The sequence below is a fragment of the Falco biarmicus genome, chromosome 2 (assembly GCF_023638135.1).
Source record: "Falco biarmicus isolate bFalBia1 chromosome 2, bFalBia1.pri, whole genome shotgun sequence".
Classification (NCBI taxonomy): Eukaryota; Metazoa; Chordata; class Aves; order Falconiformes; family Falconidae; genus Falco; species Falco biarmicus.
The window spans coordinates 11,450,598-11,466,088 of NC_079289.1; the positions used below are offsets into that span (position 1 = coordinate 11,450,598).

General features: G+C 39.3%; 1 protein-coding gene across 7 annotated transcripts in view; it reads left to right on the plus strand.

The window, feature by feature from the left end:
* FAT3 (FAT atypical cadherin 3) overlaps positions 1–15,491 on the plus strand; it is a 419,023-nt gene that overhangs the window by 309,490 nt on the left and 94,042 nt on the right. For 5 of the 7 annotated variants that reach the window (XM_056328383.1, XM_056328385.1, XM_056328386.1 and 2 more), the window contains exons 6-7: positions 519–729; positions 10,333–10,472. In XM_056328383.1, coding sequence (XP_056184358.1) covers positions 519–729; positions 10,333–10,472 — 351 coding nt within the window. Of the gene's footprint in view, positions 1–518; positions 730–1,170; positions 1,240–10,332; positions 10,473–15,491 lie in introns of all 7 variants that reach the window. The other 2 variants (XM_056328389.1, XM_056328388.1) reach the window with 2 other exon arrangements.

Genomic DNA, 15,491 nt, shown 5'->3' on the forward strand with positions numbered 1-15,491 from the left:
TTAACTCAATTAAAGGTCCTGAAGAAGGCAATACAAGGAATACCAGTCTTATCTGCAATGCAGATGCCATTTAAAAGCAATCAAACATGGTCTGTGTGAGCGTGTTTCACAAGCATGTGATGTCCCACAGGGTCATTATAAAGCTCCCAGATTTGCTGCATGAGGGATCAGGATAGAAGATGAAATGAGAAGGAAGCTGGTTCTGGAGAGGAGGATCTGTGTGGGGAGTGCTTGAATTGCATCTTCAGGAGGCCTCACACCAGCATTCCTAAAACAAAACATGTCAGTTCAAAATCAGTCTTTTCAGTGAAAAGTCAAAGTGTAATGGAAAAAAATAAGAACTGACAAATAAGTGCTTATCTTTTTTTTTTTTTTTTTTTTTTTTTTTTTTTTGTGGGATTTTATGAAGAGAATTACAAAGGGCATTTTCCAAGCGATCGTCGTCGTGTGATAGAATAAGGTCTGAACTGCCAAGCTGGGATGCTCAGTCTGAATCCTCTTTTGTTTGTACCTGCCAGATAAAAGCAGTGGACAATGGCCGGCCCCAAAAATCTTCAACTGCACGCCTCCACATTGAGTGGATAAAAAAGCCTGCGCCCTCACCCTTGCCCCTGACTTTTGATGAACCCTTTTACAACTTCACCGTCATGGAGAGCGACAAAGTGACAGAAATCGTCGGGGTGGTGTCTGTGCAGCCATCTAACATTCCTCTCTGGTTTGATATTGTTGGTAAGTTGGGAGCCAGTGGTGTGAGGAGGAGACTTCAAGAAGCAAAGCATACGGATGTGTGGTTTTGAGAGCAAGAAAACTAACTGTGAACTGTGTCCCCTCCCCCCTCCCCCCATTAAAGCCACTTTCATAACGCTGAAATGAAAATGTTATTTTAATATAATGATAACAATAATAATAATGAAAATATTCCTGCTTTTGTTATGACTCCTTAGCTAAGCTGAAAAAAGCGCTGTATGGCTGAATTGTTTTTTTTCATACTATGTTATTGACTGCAATCTTAATGTTGTCTGTCATTTAAATTCTATTGTCATACTTTGCTAATCTCATTTCTAAATGTATTTATGGTACTTAGACTTGCTGTCCCTCATTTCTCTCTTTCTTCACCTTTTTTTCTGCATTCTGTTCTTTTTTTTCTGCTTCCGACTGCCCTGCTTCAAGGTGGCAAGCATGCTCGAGAGATGTTCTATATTCTACAGACAGCTTGTGGGCAGAACTGTTCAACAGAAGGTACCCTTAGTGCAAACACATTTGCTAAAATACAACTATCCAGGCTGCCTTTTATTTTTGCAAGTTCTTTGAGACAATTTATATTACATCTTTCATAAGTGCCTGTGACAGGATGCAATGCGACACATGGATGTGCTGCGTTCCTTTCTATGACAGCTTTTACCGTATTTGTGTCCAATTATTATCATTTTATTCACGGATTTTCCGCAGTTTATCACAAATAATTAATTCAAACTCTTCACAGTCCAGTGCCATCCATTTAACTGTGAAACAGAACGGGATGCATCAACATATGGGTTACAAATGGAGCCACCAAAAGTTTGTCTTGAATGCAAGCTGAAAAAGAGAAATGTGTTTTGATGTGAGATATCAACCACAAAATTGCCATACATAAAATTGCTTATGAAAATAAGGAGGGAGAAATATCCTCAGTGAAGAGGAGGAGAAGCCATAGAAGTCTTAAAATCACAGGGAAATGCCACTAAGGATGTAGCTGCCAAAAAGACAGAGAGTAGAAGGTCTCACTTGGCTGCAGTGGCAAAACAGGAGTCAATGTTCCTAAGCATTTCTGTCCTGCTTCTGCTGCCGATTCAGTTATGTCAATTAAAACAACTCCTTTAGCATGTCCAAAATGAGACTTTCCCCAGCAACAGAATGATCCTGCAAAGTTATCGTGCTACTTAATATTTGCAGGTACTTGTGTGTAATGTTTGCATACCTTCGGATGTAAAACACCGTGTCTGCACAAAGTGGTGTTATTTAAATGAAGTGTTGTAAAGCAAATACTATACAAAAGATTACAGAAACAAAAAGCCTTTGCCACAGACTTAGTGGAAAGGGTGCATCAGCAGTCTTTGTTTACAGGGATTGAGCTTGGCTCTCATTTCAGCATAGCTATTTGAGGATGGGTTTAGCCAACAGGAAGGACAAGGACCACAAGAGAAAGGGTCTGTCAGAGTCATTTTCATCCAACTTTTATTGCCAATTTGTGCAGATGAAAGACAGAAGCAGCAACATTTCCTCTTTGAATTTGTAGCACGGTTTCTAATGTGCCAACTACATTAAAATTAAACCCAAAGCTACTATCATGTTCTAGGGTTCCTGCTAGCCCCTGGGGAAGGACAGCATATGTTTCCTACAGTTTTCCTCCCATTCCCTTGGTTGTTTCAGTATGCTACATGCAATTTATTAGCTAACGTTTACATTCTCTTTGTCTTCTTCACTGACCCTAACCTTCCTCCCAGGAGAAATCCATCTTTATTGATGTTATTGACACTTTTTTCCCATTTGAACATTTTTCTGGACTCCTCTGCCTTTCATGGCCTTATAGTCCTTTCCTTGGCAAATTCACCAACTCTCATTAACATGCTGCCTGTGTTAAGCACTGAGAGAAGCCCTCACTCTTCCACTGTGTTCTTTTATATTATTAGAGTCACTTGCAATCAAGCAACACCGTATAATATTTAATTTTTGCCTAACAAACAGAGGTGATAGGGAGAGCATTATGAAATTTAAACCTTTAATTTGTCATTTAATATGACCTTTATGGCTAAAATAGTTCAAATGGTTTAGAAGATTTTGGTATTTAAACAACTCTAATGGTTTGCCTATAGGCTGTAGCTCCTGATGCTGCAAGACGCTGCATCACTGCGAAGCGTCATGGAGACAGAGCTTCCCTAGACTTAATGAGAAGTCAGTGACCCTGACCATCCAGTGTGGTACTGTTACCATATGAATGTTGTCATTAAATATTACTGCTGTTATAAATAATAGCGCTAGCAACAGCACCCTTTTCTGCAGTAGGAATAGCCAGCAATCCTGGGCATTGAATTCCATGGAACAACAGAAGACCCTGTTGTTCCAGACACTGCATACAAGGTGCAAAGAGAAAACCCACCCCAAGAGGTTTATAGACAGCACACTATATGTTTAGATTATCTTTCCTGCCTTTAGTCAGTGTCACTATCAAAAAATACCTTTTCTCCTTGCTCCTCAGTATTGTCATGTTGGGAAAAAAGATGTTGACCCTTTACTTTTGGGGGAACATTGAGATCTAGTGCTGAAAACCCCAGTGAAGGCCCTTGGTTATTAGTAGAAGTTAGCTGTCGTCTCTGGAAAGCTGCATGGGATGGCTGATGCAGGAGGTGGTTTCTGTGCTGCTGTAAAACCTAGACCTCATCCTGCTCCATCTGGTATTTTTTGATTTTGGACATTGGTGCACAGTTCACAGTAATGTCAACAAAAGCCCTGAAGGCTTATGTAGAGGCATGGTTTAATATAGAGTTTGCAGCTTGACCTTTATGTTATGACCTTTTCAAACTAAATGGGCATTGGAATTCCAGAGGACCTCTTTTTTAATGCATATCATGCACTTTCTCCCACCTAAAAAAGAAAAGGTGGGAGGGCGGATGAAGTTCGGCTGTGTAGTATTCTGTCTGCCTAACTTCAGCATCTAATTTGCACCTAAATTACATACATTTAAAATAAATGTTTAAGTTCTTGAGTTAATCAGCTCCAAGAGAGGAAAGTGCCTTGCAGATGGGGAGGTCATCTTCTCTCCATGGACTAGAGAGGAAGAGCATGCTTACCTGTTTGTTTGTTTGTTTGTTTAATTGGGAATGGTTGAGATGTCATACCTGGTTTCTGTTTTCAGACTGCATTCAACGCCATTCTCAGTTCATGCAGATCCCACAATGTGAAAGACATGAATGTAGGTTGTTTCAGTTGGGTTAAATGTAATCAGTCATTGATGAGAAACTAATTTCCAGTGGGAACTCCAAAATAAGTCAGGGATCTTTATTTCTCCCAGGTAAATTGAGCCCTCTCTGTCTCTTCCTTTGTTAGTGGTGGGAATGGTGTGATGATTACTTTGACACTGGAGCTAAGCTGCATGGTGCTGGTTTTTGCTTAAGTAGCATGTTGCACAACATCTCCCTGATTCTTCAAACAGGCCTCACTCTTACCTTTCCTTCTTCTCCCAGCCTATGCCTTAATAAGAGCGACCAAACTTTAAAAGCACATCAGAACTTTTAATCAAGTGTGCTTAAATGACAATAATTTTAATATCTATTATTTTTAATTAATTATACATTTAATTCAGTGCTGCAAATCTTCATTAATGTCAAAAACATGTAGCTTGCTAGCTTCCTTTCAATTAGCTTCTCTGAGAACTATCTGAAATACCTTTCTGATTTCTTTTCTGCTTTTTATGCCCTTACCTTCAGCTTCTTAGCAGCAAACCCAAGGCTTTGACTCTCCTTACAATAGTTGTATCTGAAAATTCAGTCTTTGCATTATTTTCTTTCTCTTAGCACAATAGCATACATAGAAGAATAAATAATTGCCTGTTATATTACTGATGTTTATCATGTTATGTTTAACGAAACTCTGTAGTTGAATTTGTATTTCTTTAGACAGTTGCTAAATTTATTTAATCATTTTTGAAAACAGAAAAATTGGAAATGGTGGCTTTGCTGCTTTCCTGAAAATCCTAGAAGCACTTTTCACTTGCCCTTGAGTTTCAGGGTGAATGTGTTTTCTGCATTTTCCTCTGATTCTTTGCTCTGAGCAATGTGAGAATTGTAGCAATTGGCCCAATTTATTGTCACTGTCTTTGGTGTTGTTAGTTCACTTTGGGACAAGACAAGTAAGAATCTCCTCTGCCCTGAGATGTGTTTTAGAGGACTATTCTCTAAATTAGATCATCTCCTGTATTTCTCTTCTTCTCCACTTGCCCATGATCGCATGGTAGGCCAAAGGAGACTTGTGTGAGGATCTCAGTATATCCTGGCCTTATTAAGTTTGAACATGGGGCATGGATGCTCTTTGCTATCCATGAGTCAAGGAAGACTCTTCCCAGGTTTGAGCTGTATTTGGTTTGGGGATGTCCTCCAGAATTCAGTGTGATCCATCTTTGCATCTAAGACTGAACAAGTGTGATTCTCCACAGTCTTCATGTATTTCTGAGATGTTTATTCAATCCCACTCTTCTGGAACATTCCACTGGAAAAGAGGGGAAAAGGCCCTCACAGGGGACTCATTTGTATACAAATCCTCCAGATTTGCTGACATGGTTTTTTCCCTTAGCGGAGAAAATAATTTCTCACATCAGCATAATCCCATCTTTAACTGCATATCGGCAGCTGATAGGAACATAGGGAGGCCCAAGATCTTCCCCAGAAGGAACCCCATCTAGGAGAAGCACTACACAAAAAAATATAATTGCTTGCAGCAAATTCAATAGTCAAAATGTAAGCAGAATATGCTCGAAAATAAAATAATAAAAAAAAATCCCAACACTGAGATTCAAAAGGGACAGAGATGCAGAGTCCGCATTCTGTGGGAGTGCAAGATCTGCATTGTATCTTGGCTTAGGCAAATTCTCCAGGTGACCTTTAGAAATCCCTTTTAACAGTTCAGAAAGTTCCCTTGGCCTGTCTGTTGCATCAAATGAGTGGCAAGCTTTACATCAGAAGATCCTCTCCTGTTAGACATGTAAGGTTCAGTGCTTTCTTTCTTTAAAAACTATCTTCTTTATTAAAAGGGAAATTAATCCTTTCCAAAGCATGTAGGACTTTTGTCAGAAGAAAAATCTGTTTACAGTGAGTAGGGGACCAAGAAACAAGCTAAGAATGAAGGTAACGCTCCAGATTCAGCCAGAAAATGTAACCAAGGCTACTCTGTACCAAGGACACAACCTATATAGTCTGTTGGCTCAGAGGTGTCTTATTTCAGTTCCCTGAGATCTCCTTTTTGACCACACTGTACCGTCTGTTAAATGGAGAATTAAGGCTGTGCTAGACTGGTCTCATGAAGCTGTAGTGAGGGCCAACTAGTAAGATCTTTCATAGCAGGGGCTGTTTCTATAGCATCCTGACTTTGGTAACAGCTGAAATTGGCTAGAGTAAAATTGGGAAGTCCTATATAAACTATAACATGGTTTCAGATAACATTAAAAAAAAATTGCCTAATTGTAGAAGTATAATGCTTCCAGGGCTTATGCAAGAGCATTAATATCGATCTCAAGAAAGTATGGGTGGAATTCATCTCACTGAACTTTAGGTGTCCCAAGTGTAGACATAACTATCTGTGCTAGGTTCCTTTGAGAATCTTAGCAGTCAATTAGAGAGAAAAAGCACTTTCTAGATGATTTATATCATCCCAACATGGTAAGTCTTCTCATCCAAAGATGGTATTGCAAGTAGATGTGGACTTTTCATAAAATCCCACTCAAAGCACTTCAGTTTAATCAGGGTCTTTTAAGGGAAGTCTTTAATCTGTATTGAAGATATATCAGCGGGACATCTTAGCCTGCAATAGTAGTGCAAACAACAGCTAATCCACATCTTTCTGAGGTCATTCAGTGTCAAAATGCTTTCTCAGGACAACCTGTCTGTCCAACTTGTCAGTTCAGTCATCTTGCCTTCTTTATTGTTGATTTTCCCAAAGTGCCCGAGGAACTCACAATGCATTGTCTTCATTTGAAATATTTCTTTCTTAATGCAATTGCAAGCACATTAGCAAAGAGAGCTTCTACATATCTTGTATCTGAAAGCAGGTTTTAGTAGACAATAAAAAGGGAAGTGTGTGCCATATGTTGGAAAATGGAATAAGCAATAAAAATTCACATTAATAAAACTGAGTAGCTGAACAAAATTTTGATCATCCTTAGCCCCCTTTCATCCTAAGATTGTGATCAAAGGAAATGTTAAATGGCCGCTAGTAACATTGGTAAAACTGATACTGTGGGAGCTTACAGCACTGCAGTTGAGCTCGCTTCAAAAGGGTTGGTAGTTACCTGGCAGCATACTTCTGAAAACCAGCCTCAAGTACCCCAGAAATGTGTGAAGTTGTCACCTTCCCAGCTGTCACCTCCTACGGGCTCAGTCCTCCCACCTCAACATGAGCACCTTTGGAAGGAAGTGGTTTCACATGGAGTTCCCAGAATAGTTTGGCTGCAGGAGTTTTTAAGACAGGAGTCCTTTTGTTTTACACAAGAATGTTTTCTCTCTCTCCGTGCCTCTCCAGCACCTGTCTTTCAAAGATAATTGTGTTGGGTGCTTGTCTGGGTGCTTCATAGTAGGTCTTGCATAGACTTAACATGTCTGTAAGACTCTTAAGACTTTAGCATTTATGCCCAATTCATTAATTATTCTTCAGTGCTTAAGTGCAAGAAGCATTCATCATATGAGAACCTGTTGTGTAGGTATATGAAGGCAGAGGAGGAGTACGAAGCATTTCCAGACTGCCTCTAGTAGTGCAGATGAGAGGCAGGACCCAGTATCAGGCAGTATTCCCAGAAGTTCAGTGGCTCTTCATCTGACCATGGTCTGTTAAAAAGTACCAGGCTGAATCAGGAATAAATCAGGTTTTCACTCCAAAAGAGATTATAATCACAAATCTCACAGCTGGATGCTCTCTGATTCATCTCTGTCTCAGTGTATGATGCAGTTTCCGCCTTGTTTAATAGAAAATGAATCAGTGTAAAATAAAGTGCATTGCCTGTTTAGTTACAAGTGTAGGCTAGATTGGGGTGGCTAGCAACCAAGATTTATTTGCTTGTCACTAGACCATTTCCGAAGATGTGAATAACACAAAAAACTCATATGATGGATTCAGTTCTTATTTTAGGGGAAAAATATACTTCACTTAATGAAAATGGCTTGAAGAAGTCAGTGTATCTGCAATACACTCCACAGTACCCTGCAAACCCAGCTCTAAGCCAACAGAAGAAGGGAATTTAAAACATTTATTGCTAATCCTTCCATGTTACTTCTTGGAAGTATTGAAGGCAGGGTTTCTTTGAAAGCATATGCCAGTAGATAGCATATAATTTTTGATCACTCATTAAGATGGTTATTAAGCATCTTGAAGTATAGACTTTCATTTTGTTTTCATGGTTATCAATATGAAACATTCTCTTTGCAAAGTTCCTACTGTTCCAAGGCTAGCTTCATTTCAGCAGAGATTTCCTTGCAAGAATCTCAAACTCTTTTCTTCAAAGGAGGCTTTTTTCAGAGTTGGTTTTTATGGTATGATTTTTCTCAAGCAAATCAATTTAAAACATTAATTGGAAGACGGCATCTTTTTCTTCCAGTCAAACTTAAAAAAAAAAAAACAACCAAAAAAAAAAGAAAAAAAAAATAAAACAAAAACAACACTGAAGATAGGATCAATGTCCAAATACCTTGCTATTGCTTCAATGTCAAGAACAATTATGCTTTTTTTCCTAGTTTCAAACAGTGTGCTTTATATATATATACATCTCAATTGAGAAAAATATGCAATTTGAGCTTGCAGAATTAGGTTGGGGAATAAGCAATGTCTCTATCCACCACAAACCAGGGCAGATCCAGTGTCAGTGTGTTCCTGGAAAACCACAGCTCCATCTGTTAGGCTTAGAGCTGTATATATGTATATACATATATTCAGCATAGGGAAGTCTGTTGGCACATCTGAAATGACTACGTTTGGATTATTTCAGTGGGCAGAAGTTCACCAGTTCTGCCTTTCCTTTGCATAGGTCACCTGCACTCTTATTCTTCCTCCCTCTTTCTTCTCCCCATCCCTGAATGGCCTCCAAGGCAGATACGGGTTGAGCAGCACTTTTCTACCTTCCCCTTTCTTTGCAATAGCCTGTGCAAGAGGTAGAGAAAAGTGAGGACTTCTTCAACATAAGGAATTCAGGGGCTGTGATTTTGCTGTGGTTACTGTTAAACTTCAGCTTCTTGGAATGCCCAAGCCTTTTCCCTCTCCCTAAATGCATGACTTTCTGAAATTAATGCCTGTTGTCAGTCAACAAACCATGCAGGTGCAAGACTTGATGGTAGAGCAGGGAAGGCTGTCCTCTTCTCTGTCCCCCACCCTAAAATGAGAGCCATTCAACGATCAAACACCAGCCTTTCAAACATGTATCTCTACATATATATTGCACGAGAGCTAAGTCAATGGAATGGATGTTTTTCTACCAGTGGATCTAATCTCAAAAGATCTGATCAGCTCTTACACAAGTTTTATAACCAGTGGGGTTTGAAAGCCTTTTCTGCTTTGTAGGAACTGGGCTGTCAGAGACTGTAGCTAGTGCATTACATTGCTGTGTGATGAATATACCTCAAAATTCGTTTGTCAGCAGTGTGTTCCACCTCTCCCTGTCCCCAGACTCCAGAAATTTCAGAGTCAACTCATAACAAATTCCACTTTATAGATGAGTGAGTAATAAGCAGCTTAGCAGCAGGGAGTGTGTGCTTTATTTTTTAACGTAATGAGTGGTTCTATTTTATAAACTGTAGCTGTGGCTGAGAAATCCTGTAACCCTTTAATCTCAAATTATGTATGGCTTTCTCTTACTTATTAATAGATTTTTTTTTTCTTTTTCCTTTTTTTTTCTTTTACTGGAGACTCAGGAGGGTTTTCCCACTGCTGCATCATTCAGTGTGTGACAGGATAGGGGGATATTAGTTTCAGAACAGTGCTTTATGAGGGTTCTTTTAATGGAAAGGAATTTAGGATGTGTATCCTGTCAGATCGGTTTGAATAATTCCTAAAAGACTAGTAGAATTTGACCTTTGCTGCCAGTAATTCTCATTGTCCTTGAAATTAACATAACAAATCTCTATTTGCATTTTTTAAATTGATCATAATTGTAATTTTTCAAGACTCGGTTGCCAGTCTTTTCACCCACGAGCATCAGTGAGAATTCCCTGAAAATAAAATTTGCAGAATAAAATCTTCTTAAAATGATTTTTATACAAAAAGATAATTGTGCTTGTTCATTATCCAAACTACAAGGGCACACATCTTATGGGCTTATAGCCATTTGATTCTTTTTATAGACTCAGTTATGGTTCACTTAAATATACTGCTAGATTTTTTTTTCTTGCAGTGCATTTTAATGATATCTGCTTTCCAATATACAAACTGCTTTGAAATATAATTGAGTTATGAACAAAGAAGTATCAGTAGATGTACTGTGTATATGCTAAGGCAAGCCGTTAAGATGGATGCCAGTAAACAGATATGCCCACTTCTAGGAACATTTTCAATGGAAATTTTCCAGACATGGCTAATTTAATTGTATTTTTGTGCAACAATTAGGAGGGAATTACGATAGTTCTTTCGACGCGGAGAAGGGAGTGGGCACTATTGTCATTGCAAAGCCCTTGGATGCAGAGCAGAGGTCAATATATAATATGACTGTGGAGGTCACCGATGGAACAAACATTGCCACGACTCAGGTAGAATATCACATTCCTTTCTTGGCAAGTTTTTCATTTGTTAGTGGAATGTATATGATATAAAAATTAATAATTTTGCCATTCAGATTAAACCTCATCCTTTGAGACCACCATTAACTAATGGAGGGGATATTTTCCAGAGCCTTTCCGTCTGGTTGTAAAGGATTGGCTGTTGAAGGTTTCAAAGCGTTATTTCTCCTTTTGTCCTCTTCATGCTCACACAAAAGTAATTTGCCTTCTTCCAGCTGAGGGAGTCCCTGTCACAGGCAGTGAAGCTTAGATTTTGACAATTGTATTACCCCATAATGGTCCAAAATACAATAGTGCTTCTGCAGTGTGGGGGCATATTGCTATTGATTGTATTAAATGGAGTTTATACCTCTTATCCTCCCAAGACCCAAATGTGGGACACAGGATCAATTGTTCAGAGAAGAAATTATTCAGAGGTGAAACTTAAAATTCAGAGGATCTCTCCTTTAGTGTCACTGCCTGCAATTACATTGTCTTTGAGGGAAAAGCCCCAGTGAACCCTTTAAAACCAGGCTTGCTTATCAGGCTCAGTGCCTTTCAGCAATTAAAAAGTCAGGTCAGATAAACGTGAAGGGCTGGGATAACGCTGGCTCTGACACATCCTTGTCAGAGAGACCCTGACTCAGAGCCTGGGTATCTCTTCACTGGGAACCAGTCTGGAGTTGGGTCAGGGTCATGGCACAAGGACAGGGACTCTACGGTGCAAGTGGCACCAGGGAGACTCCAAAGAGAAAAATTCATCAATACCAAGTGGAGTTGTGGAGTATGGATTAGCTAAGGCCTGAAATCCTACATCTGAATTACTGCCCATGTATAAGCATACCTATAGCATGAGTATTATTTGACACATAGGAAAAAATACATACTGGTAGAGGACGCCTGTGTGCAGCCTCAAATCCCAGATTAAATGTGGTTTGTAGAGGAAATGAAAGAAATAAGTTTGTGATGTTGTTTGCTTCTTTATAATGCAGAAGGAAGGCCCAAACATTTTTTATATTTACATATATGCATGCACATGCAGATGCTTCTGTTTTACCTTGCCTTTTTGCTCAAATGGTTCAGATGTAAATCTGTATTCAGAGTCACACCACCAAGAGATTTCCTAAGAGACTGTTAAATCATTGTGTGCTTTCTTGGTCTGAATTCCTGTTTATAACCAGCCCTGAAATCTCTAAGTATCCCTATCTGACAATTTCTTCTGATAATCCACCCTTGATAAGAAAACATCATTTGATAGTCAGTTGGGTGGTAGGAAGTCTGCTATTTCCCCTGTTAGTTTCAGTAATTAATTGCATCTCTGCTAAAAAACATCCCTTATTTTTAACTTGATTATATCTGGCCTGTATTCCCTGTTATGCCTTTCTCTGCTCAATTAAAGAGCTCTTTAAAAAACAGTATTTTCTCCCCAGGAAGGCACTTAATCAGAATAGTCAAGTCACCTCCTAGTTCCTAGTCTTCCGGTAGACAAGCAAAGGAGAGTGACTGACCTCTTTATGTTCCCTTTCCATAAGACATTTTCTTCAGCTCTTGAGTAGTTTTTTTGGTTTGCTTTGTTTTTTAGTCTTGGCAACACTCTCAGTCCACATTTCAGAAATGTGGTGTTGAATCCCTAACACTACATTTTTTTTCTTGCAAACATTTCAGCCTAACAAATATTAAAAAGCACAGGGAATTTCAAACAGGCTGGATACAAGTAATTCCTTTTCTCATGGATATTATGTTTATTGTTTTTGCTGCTTTTAATTTAATAAGTTTACCCCTATGACAGTCCTCAAAGCCTATTCTGATGAAAAAGCCACATTTTTAATTAAAGCATATGGTAAAAACATATTTCAGTAAATCTGTTGCATTCTAAAAGAAGCCTGAGCATTCTTTGTAACAGTGATGTGACCTATTTAAAAATGTTAAGATAGTCATTTACGACTGCAATAGTATAGCGTGAAATAATCATTGGTGGGTACAGTACCTGCTTTACTCCACCTCCCCATTCCATTTGGATACTGCTTAAGAATTTAATTGTGGCCCAGAAAACATCTAAGAATGTGTTTCTTTTGGTCTTCACAACAGAGATTTCAAAAGCGATCATTATCTCAAAGCTGCCAGAATTATGGCCTTCCTAATTATCTCTCCCCTTTACAAAACTTTCATATGTATTTTTTACTGTACTTTGGAGCCTCTGATTACCTTATTCATCTTTATTTCCTTTTAGAACAATAATAATAATAAAAAAACCTGATAGGTTAAGTAAGATAAGTCATAGAAAGAGTCAAAAAAGCATGTACTGATGGCTCTTAGCGGCCTTGTTCTCAGTTTTGGTAAAATGACATTGTAAGTATTTTGTCTCGTTTACATAGTACCACCTGCATTTTTCAGTGTAGCTGCAGAAAGATATGGTAGAAGAGGAAGTGGGTAGAAAGCAAATACATAAAGTCATCCTCTTGTAAACATTAAAATAATGTAAAGCCCCCCTCTCAAAGTGCAGTGGTTTATTATGAAGCAGCTGATCATCACCATGCCAAATGGAACAGTCTTGCTTTTTATTCTGCTGCACCTGTTTCCTTTATCTCTTTCTGGCCTTTTGTCTATTACACAGTTGGAGGTGGTAAAACACTGTGTAAAAATGCCAAAGATTCTTGCTTCAGTAACATGATCCCTGACATGGACTTGCAGAAGTTTCTTCACCAGTGTTCCTGCATGCCTTAAGCCCTGATAAACTGTTCACTGCTTTCATGCCTCACTTCGCACGTGGTTCACCACCATACTGCGAGAGGAAGGAAATAATTTTGATTTTAAAGTTAATCTGTTGTATTAATGGTGTTCTGTTGCGAAAAAAAAGGCAAAAAGAACTTGGGGAATATTATATATATAAAAAAAAAATAAATCACAAACTTCCTTTGTAACTGAAAACCTGTTGGGTTTGGGCATGATCAGGATTTCAAAAAGGAATACAGTCTCCAAAGTGAGAACCAAAGCGCCAGGACTTCGGGAGCGGCTGCCGCTCACCGTGCTGCCTGTCCAGCTGAGCTTCAGCCATCCTGGCAGGACAGCTGTGAGGGGGGGCGATGGAGGGAGCAAAAGATGAAGAAATGTTGACTTGTTTGATTTATATATTTAAAGTGTGGGTATAAAGCTTCTGTCACGTTTATTAACTTCTAGGAAGGCTAAGTCTCCCGACTTAGCCAGGGAGAGCTTTTGGTTTTTTCCTTTAGCTTAATTCGTCATCACTTAAGGCCACGTGGTAATTTATTAAAGGCTGAGGGCATACATTTGCTCTAAATCCCCATGAAACCTGATTCCTGCAGCTGCCAGGCAAGCTGTTGGCCTTGGGGAGTGGATGGGGCTTCTGCATCCCATGCGCTGGAGAAAGCCAGGACAGCAGCTCCCCGCACTGACCCTGCTCCTTGCCAGTGCCACCACCTCCCTTCAGGCTGGGAAAGGGGCTTTTGCCCTCGTGTGAACAGAGAGGACTCTCAAGAGCAAGAAATCAGAGTTAATGGCATCTAAATGCCTACTCCTGCCACAATCTTGACAAACTTTTGACCGTGTAACGTTAGAGGTTCTCTTAGTCATAAGTCAGGCTTATCCAAAAGCCGCCTTTTTTTTTTTTTTTAACTGAATTCAGATGTTTTACATCCAAGCACAACATAGGAATGCCATTTATTTACTTCTGTGTAGTCCACACTTGAGTTTTGTTAAAATACCCACAGAAGTAGAGTACAGTAGGGAACAATCATCTAAGTGATGATAATTTTTCACTTTTATTGAGAATGTTGTACTAGCGGATAATTATTTTTTTTAAGAAAAGAATCCTTGAGGCATGGTATTATGTGAAGAAGATGGTTTTACTTCTTGCTTATTTTCATACCTCCTCCTTATTTCTCATCATCCTAACCACTATAAAAAAGATGCTTTAAAGCATGAAGGCTGATGCTTCCAAGCCAGGAGGCAAAAAATGCCTCAGTTTCCCTTATTGCAAAACTGTAATTTGAAGAAGTGAACAAGATCTGGACTCACTGTTTCCCAGTAGAGTGGACATTCAGAGAGGAACATGCAGTTCCCTCTGAAAATTTGTTGTAGCTGGTCACTTGTAATACCTTCAGCTGGAGCCAACCAGGCTGGAGGAGCAGACAAGAGGAGTTACTGCTCATTGTCCCTTTCTGTCTCTCGTTGCAGAAGGCTGTGGTCTTGTATTTATTCCTCCGGTCAGAATTGACCTTCAGCAGTGAGTTTCAGGATACCAAACATGATCTCACCTTTCAGAGAACGCCTTTTCTTTATAGGACTGTTTCTTAACAAAGAGGAGCTGATTGATCACCTCAAGCGAGGGTGGTTCTTTTAACGGAATGGTGAAAAGCTCTTCTTAGAGGACCATGGCCAAAATGTAGATCAGATGTTAGTTAGAGACTGCCAGAAGAGGTTCGGGTCTGTGGACTCTTCTAGGATGGACCAGAACAGATGGGGTTTCAATTCAGTTTTTCACTTCTGCGCAGTTGAATGTTTCCTCCCAACTAGAACCAACCCAGTCCTTGATTATTATTTTTTTTCTGTCCCATCCAGCAGCCTCAGCAGTGCCTTGCCTGTGGAAACAAAGACTTTTCCCCCCATTCTAACATAACACAAGGGGCATGGTACAGTGTAAATAACAGTCCACTAAGGTTGGGAAAGAAACTGTTTGTATTTTTCTGTTAAGGCTGGGGTTTGGAGGAGAGAAGAACTTGTCAGGAAGTAGCAAATAAAGCTGTGTGGTAACACTATTGAAAGCAATATTAAATCAAAATGGGCTTTCAAAACCCATACAAAAGTGTAACCTGAGTTTAAGCAATTCAGGCACTTAATAAGTTGTACTACAACACTGTGCCCAGACCGAGCAATTAGCCAAGCAGATTCTTCCAGCTTCAAATGTCTAAAGCAGCTCCTGGCATTTATCCAGTTTTCACTCAAATGTATTTGTGCCTAAACCAAAGGTGTTTGTGATGAGCAGCATTAAAA